General features: G+C 49.6%; 1 protein-coding gene across 6 annotated transcripts in view; it reads left to right on the top strand.

The window, feature by feature from the left end:
* NOS1 (nitric oxide synthase 1) overlaps positions 1 to 15,390 on the top strand; it is a 175,263-nt gene that overhangs the window by 119,583 nt on the left and 40,290 nt on the right. For all 6 annotated transcript variants that reach the window (XM_070275423.1, XM_001914970.6, XM_070275424.1 and 3 more), the window contains exons 4-11: positions 411 to 539; positions 1,846 to 1,991; positions 3,180 to 3,342; positions 4,053 to 4,144; positions 6,856 to 6,997; positions 9,551 to 9,690; positions 11,337 to 11,511; positions 14,536 to 14,637. In XM_070275423.1, coding sequence (XP_070131524.1) covers positions 411 to 539; positions 1,846 to 1,991; positions 3,180 to 3,342; positions 4,053 to 4,144; positions 6,856 to 6,997; positions 9,551 to 9,690; positions 11,337 to 11,511; positions 14,536 to 14,637 — 1,089 coding nt within the window. The remainder of the gene's footprint in view (positions 1 to 410; positions 540 to 1,845; positions 1,992 to 3,179; positions 3,343 to 4,052; positions 4,145 to 6,855; positions 6,998 to 9,550; positions 9,691 to 11,336; positions 11,512 to 14,535; positions 14,638 to 15,390) is intronic.

Here is a 15,390-nt window from a genome sequence, read left to right on the forward strand (position 1 = left end):
GCCCAGAAATCCAAGTAACTTGACCCAGGCTCAGGTTTGAGTCCTTGGCCCCGAGAGCTTTTATCATTCAGAGAGACTGCTGGTGTCCTTTCAGTCATCTATTCATTCAACAAACATTGATTGAGTCCCTGCTAGCACCAGAGAGACCACCTTTGAGTTCCTGACCCCTCTCCCCAAAACAGAACCCAAAAGGCTCTCCCACCATGCCTCCTTCTGCGTGGGTGGAGGCACCGGGTCCCCAGCCACCTTGCACGTGTCAACTGGGGCGAGTCAGATCCCTCTCTCTGTGCTGACAGTTGGTACCTCGGAGTAGATTCCAGGAAGAGCAACGCCTCTCCCCGTCCCAGGGGAGACGGCTTTCCAGTGCCCTCAAGACCTGCCTAAGGTCCCATCTTCCTTCTCTCCTCCAGCCCCCTGCCTCGGGAAAACAGTCCCCCACAAAGAATGGCAGCCCCTCCAAGTGCCCGCGCTTCCTCAAGGTCAAGAACTGGGAGACGGACGTGGTTCTCACTGACACCCTCCACCTCAAGAGCACGTTGGTGAGTGTCCCTGAGCAGGTGGACCAGGGTTTCTCCGCCTCAGCACTGCTGACGTTTGGGGATGGGTAAGTCTCTGCTGTGGGGACTGTCCCGTGCATCGTAGGAGGTTTAGCATCACCCCTGGCCGGTACCCACCAGATGTCGGTAGCCCCCTGATGTTGTGACAACCAAGAATGTCTCCAGATATTGCCAGATGTCCCCTGGATGGGACATTCACCTCTATTTGAGATCCACTGTTGGACGCTCACTCATGAAAATACTTTCTATGCGTGTACCTTGTACCCAAAAGACTCTCAGGGGAGTTACTGGCTCCTAAGACATTCTCTCCATCTCTCCCAGGCTGACCACTGATGGAATATTGACCAGACCCTCCCTTGCTTTCACCATGTGCCCTCTGAATTTTTATCTCGCATTTTCAACAGTCAACAAATCAACATGTTGCTTTAAATGTTTGTTGAGAACAGGCCTCCTGGAGGAAGGTTGTATCAGTTCGCTATTGCAGAATAACAAACTGCCCCAAAACTTAGTGTCTTAAAAAACCTCCGCTTATTATCTTTCAAAAGTCCACAGATTGGCTGGGTGGTTCTGCTGACCTCGGTTGATCTCCCGCATCTGCATTCGTCCAAGCGTCAGCCTAGGGCAGGCTGGTGTAGGCTGGCCGCGGCGGGGACAACGCCACTCTGTTCCCTGTGGTCTCTCATCCTCCGGCAGACGTGCTTGGCAGGGTTCTGAGAGAATGAGCAGAAGCGTGCAAGAGCTCTTGAGGCCAAGCCCGGAGGGGGCACAGCATCGCTTTTGCCACATTCTCTTGGTCAAAACCAACCCAGAGTCACGGGGTGAGGGGCCAGGCTCCACCCCTTGATGGGAGTTCCTGTCAAGTCACAGTGCAAAGGGTGTGCATACAAGGAGGGGAAAATTGGGGCTATTTTTTGCAATCAGCGTCCCACAGATGTGTGCAAATGAGTTACTGTAGCCACTCTTCTAGCTCCCTCTTCATCAACATGGGATCAAAAATATTCTGGGATCTGGTACCAGTGGTTCTGATTCCCAGGAAATGCCACTCGCAAAGCTCCTCTTCCCCCCATTGAATAGAGAACCTTCAGAACCTTAAAATGCCACGTAGCGTTCTTTACCCTGGCTGATGACCACGTCCAAGAAGGATTTGAAGCTGGTCCTTGAGGAGTCCCTTTTAGGAATTAAAGCCCAGATAAACTCCACCGGAAATGTCAGAGCCAGGTCCGCAGCCCAACGAGTGCCACGCTTGGGTTCAACCCAGCAGTAACCTAAACCTCTGTTTTCCTTCCAGGAAACGGGATGCACCGAGCACATCTGTATGGGCTCCATCATGCTCCCTTCTCAGCACATACGAAGGCCCGAGGACGTCCGCACAAAGCAACAGCTCTTCCCTCTCGCCAAAGAATTTATTGATCAGTACTACTCCTCAATTAAAAGGCAAGTTTGTGTCGACTCCAGGGACCCAGGATAAGTTACCGCATCCTGGGGACAAAGGCTTCAGCTCCAGCTTTGCAGGCAGTTGAACTCAAGCCTGAGCGTAGGGCCTCTGCTCGCCATACGCAGAGGTCGAAAACTGGTGGCCCAAGGGCCATATGCGGCCCCTAGACATGTTTTTGTTTGGCCTGCAAAGTATTGCTTAAATTTGAAACATTTCAAGCCATTCCACAGCTACACTTAAATCCCAAAGAATCTCTCACACTTGTTTACAAGATGGCATGCTTAAAAATGTTCACTGAAATGTTGTTATAATAGGAAAATAATGAAAATTAAAGAACCAACTGGAAACCCTGTCAAATCCATCGACAGGAGAATGTGTAAATAAGTTGTGGTATTTTCCAAGTAATGAAATACTATACAGCTGTAAAAAATGAATGGGTTGGAGCTCTGCACGTTCATGGGAATGAAGCTCACAAATAACTTCAAGCAAAAGAAGGAAGGATGTATTCAGGACAGCATCATTTATATAAACTTTTTAAACATGTGAAATAATACTGTGCGTGATTTGGGGGATATACACACATGTGGCAGAAATATAAACAAAAGCGTAAGAATGGTAAATGCCACATTCAAAATGGTGGTCACTTCTGGAAGGAAGGTGGGCTATGATGGGGAGTCGTCCCCAGGGAACTATAATATTATTTCTTATTTATTTATTTCTTATTTTCTAGGCTTGGGTGTTCATTATATTTTTCTCTATACCTTGTGTAAGCCTGAAGGTTTTCATAATAATTTTTTTTAACTCTCTGAAACTTAATTCATTGCCGACATTAAAAAATTAGAAGAGTTCCCTTTAGATATCAGATTTCTAGTTTCTCTTGCAAGAAGATCTGACAACCCTGGGCCTCCAGTCCTATCAGGCGACAATGGGCTGGAGCAGCATTGTGGCTGCCCTCTTTGGACCAGGCACGGCTGGCCTGTTTGCCGCAGTCCCCACCCAGCCAGTTCAGTCACTGGGCCTTTGTGGGCATCTGAGTTTGCAGTCTCTGCATTATGCTTAAACTATTGTGTCTAGATATCAACTCAGACTTGCTGTGGCTTCGGGCTCCTGTCATAGCTCGCTCTTTCCACCAACCTCTAGTTCAGGAGGGAAGGTGATGCTCCTATGTCCCTTCCCTCCTCACTCAGATCTGGCTCCAAAGCCCACATGGAGCGGCTGGAAGAGGTGAACAAAGAGATCGAAACCACCAGCACCTACCAGCTCAGAGACACGGAGCTCATCTACGGGGCGAAGCACGCCTGGCGGAACGCCTCCCGCTGCGTCGGCAGGATCCAGTGGTCCAAGCTGCAGGTGAGCAGGAGACTCTGCTTCCTTGAGGAACCCTTTGGTGGATGGGGAGGGCTGAGCTTTAAAAAGCTCATCTCCTACCAAGGGCGCCTGGAGGCCATGGTGAACTGTCAGATGATGGTCATGGGGTCCCAAATTCTCCGATTATGACCGAATCTGGCTTATGGTCATGTCTTTGCATGTCTTTTGGTAGGGCTTATACTCTTCAGTTTACCGCAGACCCCACCACTCCTTTTTGTCTCCCACCTACACTCTTTGCTTATTTATATTTTCTGCCTACTCCCTGAAAGCATCAGATTCTGTGCACCCTGATATGATTTTTTTTCTGGGGAATAGTTTGAAGGTGGAAGCAGGTTATCAAGTTCAGGGGTTTTTTTGTTTAATTTTTGTTTGTTTTGTTTTTAAATCCCTAATCCCTAGGAACCTAACAGGAAATATAGCCAGCCCGTTAAAAGTCCCTCCTTTACTCACCATCCCTTTCCCACATTCTCTTACACTCCATGCCTACTTTTAGGGGATTTTTCCAGGTTTGATTAACCGTGGTTATTAGGATAGAAAAAGAAAATATAAAATGCAGCCTGGGACTCCCTGGCAAGGCACTGGATGGGTACAGCTGGAGTATGTGCTCTGGGCTCTCCTCCCATGAGAAGGGGGCTCGGGGGAGCTGAGGAGGGAAGGAGGAGCCACTCAATCCCATGATGCACCCCTTCCAGGTGTTCGATGCCCGCGACTGCACCACGGCTCATGGGATGTTCAACTACATCTGTAATCATATCAAGTATGCCACCAACAAAGGGAACCTCAGGTGAGCCGACCAGCTTGGGGGAGGGAAGCCAGCATCCCCACGGGGCTGACCCTTGGGTCTGGAGTTGGCCCACTGGCCAGGGAAATGCTCCCGCTCTCCTCCTGGGGAGATGCCCCAAGCCGGGAGAGGTGGCCTGGCATCCTTGTTGCACACGCCGTGTCCCTCCTCTTCTGGGAAAAACAGACTCCCGTGTGGCTTGCAAAGCTGCAGCAACCAAAATCGCATTCAACCCACAGTCCAATATCACCCATGGAGGGGGCAGGAAGGAATGGTTCCCATTCCCGGGAATCAGAAAAACTCATTGCCGGTGGTGACCTGCTTTTCCAGCTCCTGCTCTGTTGCCTGGAGCTGCCTCAGAATCTCCCTCGGTTTAAAAGGCAACTTCTCTTCCCGCTGCTGTGGGGACCACTCCCTCAGGTTCCCACCAAGCCAAGCCACACCTTGGACCCTTCTTGCACCATACAAAGAACGAAGCCCCAGGGAGCAGGCCAAGGTGGAAAGGCACCGATGTGGGCTGGTGGCTTCCACACTGTCAAGTCGCAGCTGGGAGAGGAGCAGCTGGAAGGGAACAGCTGGGCCATGCAGACAGGCCGTTAGACTTGTTAATCCTGCTCACTCAGTCCTGCCCAGGCATCTGTTCCCAGCTGCTGAGGACCGGCCCCATCTGGGGGCCACTGCAGGGATATTCCCACAAGCCCCCAGGCCAAGCTGAGCTCATCTCCACAGTGGCTTGTTGGCGTGGGTTTTCTTGGATGTGTCTCTTCCTTGAGGTGGAAGCCGTGTTTGCCAGCTGAGCCCACCACTAGGAAAAGGGGCTGTAATGTCGGCCCAGGGCCTGCTTGGGGAATCGGTATCTAGATCTTTTTCCTAAAGACCTCGGCCCTCCGAGAGCATCAAAGAACCCTCCTGCATATCCTGAGCCTTAAAGAGGGCCCGGTCAGGTCTCAGCCCTCAAGGAGCTTATGGGCCATTCTGGTAGCTCCAAATAGTGGAACAAGTGTGACAAGGCAATCTGGGGGGCTCACCGTGGGCCAGGCCCTATACCTCCACTTTTTTCAATTATCTATTGAAGAGCTTCATGAGATTTTCCATTGAAGAGAATATTCAGCTGATTCTTTTTTTCACACTTTTTAAACCACACGTCTGGACATGATGAGAAAGCCGTAAGAGAATGTATACCATGTTTAGAAATAATCTAAATATAGGAGAGGAAGGCAGACAGGAGAGAAGACGGGAGGGAGAGAGCAGCGCAGGGCATGGGACCTGCCGTTCAGTGAGATCGTGCTGGGGAGCTGCGGGGATGGGAGGCGCGAATATGTTATATTTCTTCCGTTGGCCTTGGTTCCCACACGTAGAATAAGCGTTCCACCCTGCCATGTGGGATTCTGGTGTCACTAAAGATGCTTTTTAAATGTATGTACTACCCAAATCCCCCTTATCTGCTGCTCAACCAAAGAAACAGCCATGGGTTTTACTGCTGGAGGGAAAACTGATGGTTTGATCCATTCTATGTTCATCTCCAATATGGCGCCTTCGCTACAAGCTTTTTAAGAGCATCTTTGGTTCTATGCAACTTTCGCCTTCAGCCCCTTTTCTAGACTCGCCCCAAGGTGTGACGCACCACCCTGCAGTATTAAACATGGCATTGTCTTGTGCAGACCATAAGACCTGAGTGTGCTCAGAAAGAAGGCCTTGGGTACTAGACAAGACAAGGGATGCCGTGTGGAGAAAGTGACTTTGAATGGGGCCTTGAATTTGGATGCATGACAGCAGAGACGGATTCTAACCAAGGGAACAGTGAGGCAGAGTTCCAGGGCTCGAATGTGTACGGGAGAAGGTCTATGAGCTATGAGTTGGACCCACCATGTCATTCCCACGTTGACACAAGCCGAGATAGTGTTTCCATCGCCTTGGATTCGGGCCACTGATGGCACTGACGAGTCTGAGTGACAGAAGCTCCTGGCGTGAGATAACATTGAACCACAACCTGCAAAGTTACTCTCCTTTCAATTTTTTTGAATCCTTCTGATGATGCCAAGGAGAAAGTCTCAGTGTGGTGCTAAGACATCATTAACGCTGCTGTAACACTGCCGATCTCCCCCCAACAAAAAGAGAGCGGGGCTCCAGCTAGGTGCCTTCAGCAGACAACATCATCTTTCCACAATTTAGTAACGCTATACGCTCTCATAGTTGCCTAGTTAGGTAGGCGAGGACAGTGGCGATATAGTTTTCTTTTCAAGTAAATAAAAGTGAAAGCAAATGGCAGTTGATTCCTCTTAGTTGCAAGTTTATAGACTTTGGTACGGTAGGGAGGGTGGGCAAATTGGGTGAGAATTGATGATGGTGGCAGGAGAAAGAATGGAACTGGAAATTGATTGTGCGTTCTTAAAGGGAAAGAGGGTCCGAGATGCTTGGAGATGAACTCTCTGGAAAACTCAAGATCGTTTGAGTCTCCAGTTAGAGAAGCTCCCTCCTTCAGCGGGCTGGCGTGGGGCCTCCCATCTTCCACCTTTCCTCACACCACTGGTCTAGTGGAGGGATAGAGCAAGGTCCCTCCCTTCCAGCAGCTGCTCCACGGGCCTGGGGACCTTGGCACAAATGTAATCCACCCTGAACCTCAGGCAGTTGTTGACCTGGTGACGTCTTTTCCATTATGCCCCCAAAATGCAAGCCCCGCCCTGACACCAGATGTCCCCCTCTCTCCATGACAGGTCTGCCATCACCATATTTCCCCAGAGGACTGACGGCAAGCACGACTTCCGAGTCTGGAACTCCCAGCTCATCCGCTATGCCGGCTACAAGCAGCCCGACGGCTCCATCCTCGGGGATCCAGCCAATGTGGAGTTCACAGAGGTGCGTGGCCCCCACCTGAGCTCTCATCCCCAGGATGGTCTTTATCCATACTCTTCTTAGTTTCATGTTAACATCCCAGGGAGAACAGCCAGTGGAAGGCAGCTTACTCTTCTCCATTTCGCCACCCCGGTCCGGCTGGTTCTGTTACAGCTGGTCATTGGGTCATTTTCACAGCCCTACCCCACCTGACCGCATGATGGGAACTATTGTCCCATTTCACAGATGAAGAGACTGAGTCTCACCATGGCCAAATGAGTGACCCAAAGCTACTGAATGAGCAGAGGGAAAGCTGAACTATAGTCCAAATCTCCTGCCTCCCACCAGGAGGAGAGGAGCTGACATATGGAAGCTGCGTCTAGCATTCAGCTTTTCTGAGTTGGCTAATATGTCAGACTCATAGTATTCATTTCTTCATTCGTTTTTACAACTATTCTACCCACCCATCCCCTCTTTGGGTGGGCTGGACTCTCTGTGGTACCAGCACTGTGTACCACAATTGCTGGCAGCCCGAGTCAATTCATAGGAGCCACCAGGAAAATGAACACCACCATCTCCCCATCCGGGGGTCCTTCAGGTGCTGATGTGGACAGGCTGCGCAGGTAAGGCACAGTCGCTCACAGTGACCGTGCCCATGGGAGACCCACCGGCAGACCCCATGCCTAGAATGATCTCGGCACCCAGGCCTGGAGCTCCTGTTATTGATCACCCTCAGCCCCAGCCGAGCTGCATCTTTGTTCTTTCCTCCAATGACGCCCCCCACACTCCACGAGCACCTTCCTCCTCCCACCCCACCCCTCCACAAGCTCCTTGCTGCTGCCTTCCTTCGAACGTGGCTTTTCTTATTAAAATGTTGCTATCGTGAGGAGGGGGCTGTAACCAAGGCGACCAGGAGTCGCACCTGTGCTGTTTTAGACTCAGCCAGACTCTCTGCTCCACTTGGCTGAGCGCTAACTGTATACTTGGCTGACCTTGTCCTCGTGGCCACCGGAACATGAACGCCACGGCCCCTTCCTCTCCTTCTGTCTCCAGAAAACTCACAGACGGGTCGTGTTCTCCCAACCCCATGATTTCGTGTTTCCTCTTTCTCCTGACACAGCAGAAAGAGTCACCCCAGACCTACCCACGTAGTGGGATCTTTTGAAACCCACTGTCCTTGTACTGTGCAATACGGCAGCCACTGGCCACGGTGCCTAGTGAGCACTTGAATTGGGAGTCCAAGTTGAGACGTGCCGTAAGCATAAAATACACACTGGATCTCAAAGACAAAGAACAAAAGAGGGGCTGGCCCCGTGGCCGAGTGGTTAAGTTCGTGCGCTCCGCTGCAGGCGGCCCAGTGTTTCGTTAGTTCGAATCCTGGGCGCGGACATGGCACTGCTCATCAGACCACGCTGAGGCAGCGTCCCACATGCCACAACTAGAAGAACCCACAACGAAGAATACACAACTATGTACTGGGGGGCTTTGGAGAGAAAAAGGAAAAAATAAAATCTTTAAAAAAAAATAAATAAATAAAATAAAAAAAAAAAAAGAGAAAGAACAAAAGAGATTGGAAGATATCCCATTAGTAATTTTCTTCTTGATTCCATATTGAAATAATAATATTGTGAATAATATTGGGTTGATCTATTATATTTATTCATAAGTTACACACTTATTGGGTTAATAAACATTTAATTATGTTAAATATCTTTAAATATATTAACATTAATAATTTATTTAATAATTTGTCATTAATAACAAATGGTGATATTTAGTACATTAAATTTTGTTATACAGTATTTGATATATTGGATTAATAAATACATTATGTATTTAATTTTAATGTCAGTTGTATTCTTAAAATATGTTAATATCAATACCTTAGTTAATACAGTATTAGTAAATTAATATAATCAATATATTATGACAAGTAATTATTTAATAATTAAGTAGTATTGAAATTAAAATGTATTATTTAAAAATGAATATATTATTTCATTATACTAACTAGTATAATTAATTAATCTGAATATATTATGTATTTTGCCTGATTTTGTTTGGATTTTTTGTTGTTTTTTACTTTTTTCAATGTGGTGACTAGAAAATTCTAAATCACTTATGGGGCTCGCTTTATATGTCAGTTGGGCAGCTGATCTAACAGGTGCATTGTACGCACTAATTCTAATAGCTCTGCCCTCCTCAAATTTGCTAGATTTTCTTCGTGTCTCAGGGCACCCAGTGCAAACACTGGAGTGGGCGCCTGTGATGTCCCAGGCCCTGTGCCCCAGGGTGCTGGAGACACGACAGTCAGAGTCAGTTGTTGCCCTCTGGGGGTTCCCAGTGGGCAGGGAAGACCTGGTAAACATAACACAGCCCGTGCAGGAGGACACCCTGTCCCCCGGGCCCACGAGAAGTTACGCGAGATACCTATGATGTCAGGGAGGACTTCACGAAGGAGGTGGCCTGGCCCGCAGCCTCCAGGGGATCACGTGGGGATCTCTGCCCCTCCCCCACTGCGGTCGTGTTTGGAGGGTCTGGGGCACCTGGGCGTGACCTGGCGGGGTCTGGTTGCAGATCTGCACACAGCAGGGCTGGAAACCCCCCAGAGGCCGCTTCGACGTCCTGCCACTCCTGCTCCAGGCCAACGGCAACGACCCCGAGCTCTTCCAGATCCCTCCAGAGCTGGTGCTGGAAGTGCCCATCAGACACCCCAAGTAAGAGGGGCTGGCATGCAGTGGGTGAGGGGGGGTGGGCTGGCCCAGGGCCCCTCTCTGCCCATCCCGTATCCCCCTGCCTCTCTCTCCAGCCCAGACAGAGGCTGAAAGGGGGTCTTGGTTCCTATACTCACTGTGGGGCCGGGGCAGACCGGGCTCCCTCGAGAATCAGTAAATCTTCCTTGACCAGCCTGGGGCCCGCCGTCTTTCCTGACTCAGTCTCCCTCCTCACCCCACTCCTGAGCGATCACCCCACATCTGCTCTTCATCCAGCCCCAAGGGCTGGAGGAGCAGAAGCACCCGCCATCTTGTTGTGTGCACAAATTTTAAAGAGAGGGAGCCTTTTAAAACTCTACCTGACCCAGCGTGGGCCAAGTCCAAGAGGAATTTGGAGCCGGGAAGGAGCTGCGAGAGCTGGGGCCAGCAGCACGGGCAGAATGTGCACTTTGAGAGTCAAGGAAATCCACAGGGAGACAGTGGCCCCGGGGACAGAACTGCGGGGGGCACTAGAAAACTCAATTGTCAAGATAAATATCATTTTAATGCAATATTTTAAAAAATCAAAATTAACTCTTTTAAAGATCCATGATGCATAATATTTCAAAATTTAACACACGGGATCCAGCTGAGGGTTGAGAGTTGGGTGGAGCGAGCAAGGTGAATCCTGCAAGTCCAAGGGGGGATCCTGACTTTATTTAAAGTTTCGATGATTTATTCATCACGGACGTTTTTCGCATTAATTTTTATTTTTTTTAAACATTGAATTAATTAAAAATGTTGATAAATATATAAGTAATAATAATGATCATGATGACTGGGTTCGTCGGTGCCCCGTTCATTTTGCGCCCAAGGCTGGTGCCCTAGTCCCAGTCCTGGAGAGGGAGCAATGTCCTGAGGCTCCTCACTCTGCCCCATATCTGGGAACTCACTCAGTCTGCCTGATGACACTTGACCTACATTCATTCATTCATTCATTTGCTCATTCATCACAATCTCTTATTCCCACTCTGGACCAAGCATTGTGTTAGCTTTGGGGCTGACTTGGTCCCTGCCTCCGTGGCGCTTTCGATCTCACAGATATACATCTTACACATATAGTTACCCAAATAATCGCTTAATTCCAATAAAGTCCTGCAAAGGAAATGTTATGGCGCTGAAAGGCATGAAGTCACCTGACCCAACCCAGAGTGAGCATCAGAGCAGGCTTCCCAGAGTAAGCTGCATTTTAGCTGAGAACCAAAGTGTGGCTAAGAGCTGGACAGGCACAGACGGAAGGCAGAAGATCCCAGGAGGAAGGAACTGCCGTGCAAAGGCCCTGGGGTAGGAAGGAACTCAGTGAGACTCGCTTTCTCCTGGACTAACTTTCAGGCTGGGTTTGGGAGATAAACAGCCCCCTAAGGCAGTGGTTCCCAGGCCTGGGTGTCCATCCAAATCACCTGGGAAATGTGTTAAAATGCATATTCTCAGGCCCCAGCTGTGGAACCTGAGATTCCACAGGTCATAAGCAGAGCCCAGGGATCAGGCTCTGACGTGGTCAGTTGGTCAGTTGCTGGCATTCCAGCATCCCCAGACTAAGGCTGTCCCACCCACTGCCTGCCGACGAGGCTCCTGCCCCCTGGCGAGCGGGGCTCTGCTGCTCTCTGCAGGTTTGAGTGGTTCAAGGACCTGGGACTGAAGTGGTACGGCCTGCCCGCTGTGTCCAACATGCTTCTGGAGATTGGCGGCCTGGAGTTCAGTGCCTGTCCCTTCAGCGGCTGGTACATGGGCACGGAGATTGGCGTCCGTGACTACTGTGACAACTCACGATACAACATCCTGGAGGTAAGGTCCCTCCCTGTCACGTGATGGGAAAGCACAGGCAGAGGGGCTGGGCTCGGCAGCCCTTTCCCACAGCTGGGCGTTGGCGCTTGGAAACTGGAAGGGCTTCAAACAGAACCTGCCATCCTGCTGAAGTCCTTGGCGGTTGCAGAGCCGTCTGTGGCGTTAACAATGCATGTGCTATGTGCTGGGCCCTGTGCAAAGTACTTTGCGTGTATTACGTGCCCATTTAATCCTCACCACAACCTTTGGGTATGATAATCCCCCTTTCACAGTTGAGGAAACAGGTCTTTTGGAGGGATGAAGGGACAAGCTCAAGGTCACACAGCTAGCAAGCGGCAGAGCTGGGATGCGAACCCAGTCTGGCTTTGTGGTCCAAGTTCATAACCACTCTGCTACACTGCCTCCCAGCATCAAACCCTGTTAGAGGGGTTTGAGAATGACCTGTGAACTTGGGGCATTTTTTGTCTCTTTTCTGAAAAGCAAGAGAGGAGGGTTGGCAGTGGTTCCCCACCATACGCATCTCTCGGTGAGGGCCTGCTTCCCTCCCTGGCTGAGTCGTCCTCCTCTCCCAGAGAGTGCTGGGGCCGAGTGCTCCCTGGAGCTGAGCTCTGGTGAAGGCATCAGGGTTGCTCTGGTTTTGTCAGCAAATGTTGTTCCTACAACGGTCTGCTGTGGTTGGCCTTGTTTCAAAGAGGGCACTGAGAAACAGAGAAGTTAAGTGCTGGGCCTCTGTCACCCAGTAAACAAGGTACAGAACCAAGATTAGAACCAGCCCCAAGCCTTGGGTTGATGTTGTTAAGATCCGTGGATGTTCACACGGATGGACCTCGAGGGGGTGATGCTGAGTGAAATAAGTCAGACAGAGAAAGACAAATACTGGACGATCCCACATATACGTGGAATCTAAAAAACGCCAATCCGTAAAAACAGAGAGAAGAATGCTGGCTACCAGAGGTCGGGGTGCAGGCATTAGGGAGGAGATGTTTAAGGGTGTAAACTTGCAGCTAAAAGATAAATAAGCTCTGCAGATCTAACACACAGAATAATAATTATAATCAACAATACTGTATTATAAACTTCAAAGTTGCTAAGAGACTGGATCTTAATTGTTCTCACCGCAAAAAAGAAATTATAATTATGTGACATGATGGAGGTGTAAACCAACACTCTGGTGGTAATCATATTGCAATATATAAATGTATCAAATCAACACCTTAAATTCACATAATGTTGTATGTCAGTTACATCTCAATGAAGATAAAAAGTCCGTGGGTGTTAGCCTGGAAACAGAAGCCAGGGGTCCTGAGCCTTGCCACACATTGGATACCTAGGGAACTTTATTATGCGGGGTCCCACTCCCCAGGATTCGGGTGTCCTTGGTCTGGGGTAGGCCCTGGGCATCCGCATTTTTCTAAGCTCCCCAGAAGATTCTACTGGGCAGCCACTGATCTCTACAAACTTCTGGCAAGAAAGGAAAAGACACTTCAGGCAATTTCCATAGATGTGGCTCAAGTTACCTTTGGGGATTTTTTTGGTCACATAGTCTTCTTTTCTGCAACTAAATTGTATTCTTTTAACCAAAATAATGCTGTAGAAGTGACAATAGCATCCTGACTGACTATACACACTTTCCTCTCTCATAAAATAACTCCAGTTTTATATGTATTTATGTAAAGCAGCAAATTGCATATTTTCTGCATATGTATCACTGCCAATGACCCCCAAGCAGAACCTGATGCCTCAGCCTCAAAGAGTGAATTAATAGGTCTGCTTTCATGATCTCTGCTTACCTTTCGATTGCGAAGAGTAGTCACTGGGTGATTTAAATGACACTCCCTCCCACCCAGCCCTCTGATTCTAGCTGCCATCGTGTACAAATGTTGACAGCTGGAGCTGGGAAGCGATTTCCCTAAACCTGAGACATTGTCGCATTCGAGCTCCGTAATGAGACCTGGCTTCCCACAAGTGACTAGAATTGACAGAGGAAGTGAAAAGCGAGGATCTAATTAATGAATTTTCTACTGGGTCTTCCCCACTCCTGACATCAGCGCCTGCTTCAGCTTGAGCTATAACGTAAATGTCAGGGGTTGTTTTTTCCAGGTAGTTTTTCCAAAGGAGTGAGCTGGCTGGGGAGCAGCTCCAAGGTCTTTGTCATTATGCGTCTGCCTGGGCTCCAGCTCCAAGGCCACCTGGCTCTGTGGGCGTTGGACAAGTCCATGCACCTCTCTGAGTCTCCGTTTCCTCTCTGCCAGATGGAGTAGGCAGGTGTCCCCATGAGCTCAAAGCACCCATGATCCAGATTCCAAATAGTGGCCATTCCAGGGTGGAACAGGATGAGTGGCGAGTTTTTCCTACTACAAAGCAGACCCACACCTCTGCTTAAAAACCCTCCGAAGACACCCCATCCCATTTGGAAGGAAATCCTGACTCCTTGGCGCATCCTTCAAGATCCTGCATGATTCAGTCCTGCCTCTCTCTCTCTCCCATGAGCTCCCCTTGGCTCACTATCCTCCAGATCCACTGGCCTTCCTTCTGTATCTCAGATGGCTCAAGCCTGATCCCACCTCAGGGTCTTTGCACGTGCTGCTCTTTTCTTCCTAGAAGCTTCCCTCCCTTGCTCTGCAAATGTCTTGCTTCTTATCATTTCGTTCTCACCTGGCATCCACCTCCACAGTGGGCCTTCCGTGACTATCCTGGCTCCATTAATCCTGCCACCGTATGCCTCTTCATCCCATTTCCTTGACTTATTTTCTTCCTAGGAATTACACTCATCACAATATTAACCATCTCTCTCCCCCACTGGAAGGTAAACTCAACAATAAAAGGGCCAGCCACTGCTCTCTAGTTTCCTGCTACCAGTAGGTTCTCAATAAACAACCTTGTGAGTGAGTGAGTAATCAGTCCGCCAATGGGTTGATTAACTAATTGAGAAATTCATTGGTGACACCAGCTAGCCCTGCCCCTCTTTAGTCTGAAATCCAGAGGCGCCCCAGCCTGTGAGTCTGTCTTTCCTTCTCCTTTCAGGAAGTGGCCAAGAAGATGAACCTGGACCTGAGGAAGACGTCCTCCCTGTGGAAGGACCAGGCGCTGGTGGAGATCAACATTGCCGTTCTCTACAGCTTCCAGGTAGCGCCAGGGCGCGCATCCCGGCGGTCAGGCCTCAAAGGGGCACCAAACCCTTTCAGAGCCTTGGAGCAGAAGATCAGGAGACCTAGCACCTGGGGGGAGTCTGTCCCCAGGAAGGGTCTGCCCCCATCATGCGTGCCTGCGTCTCCGCTGTGGATCTTGGGTGGGCACCGTTTGAGGCAGAGATGAATAGGTAGGGGAGTGGGTGATGTTGCTTACGATTTTTTAGAACTGAGATGGCAAGACGCCCTCTGTGTCTTGTTGCCTCTCAGGGATTCAGACGATCGCATAACAGAGGCAAATACTCATCATCGTTCTCAGAAGCATATAGGCCCCTCCATGCATGCGGCTCTGTGGTAAATGGTATTAAAGTAGGATGGCTGTAAACTGTGTCATCTAAACCATGACGCTTTTGAGAGCAATAATTGTCCCTGCTAATAGCTGTGCCGGGACGATGGGCATAGCTGGGATTCTCCTGGGCAAACCAGGAGACCTATAGTATAAAGGTCGCTCTCTACCGTAGAGACCAGCTCTGTCCTCTGGGGGCTGACCATCTGGGGAGCTAGACCCTCATGGACATCCATGGAAGGCACACACAGACAGTAGAATGAACATAGCAAGTCATGGGTAGACATGGGTATGGACCAGAGGTCCCATGTCTAGAGTAGGGAGAATGGGGACACTGAGGAATATCCCAGGGAAGAGACAGTGGAGATGAGGCGAGGGGGACGGACGTGCCCTCCCTTCTCCCTC

Source organism: Equus caballus, chromosome 8 (assembly GCF_041296265.1).
Source record: "Equus caballus isolate H_3958 breed thoroughbred chromosome 8, TB-T2T, whole genome shotgun sequence".
NCBI classification, from domain to species: Eukaryota; Metazoa; Chordata; class Mammalia; order Perissodactyla; family Equidae; genus Equus; species Equus caballus.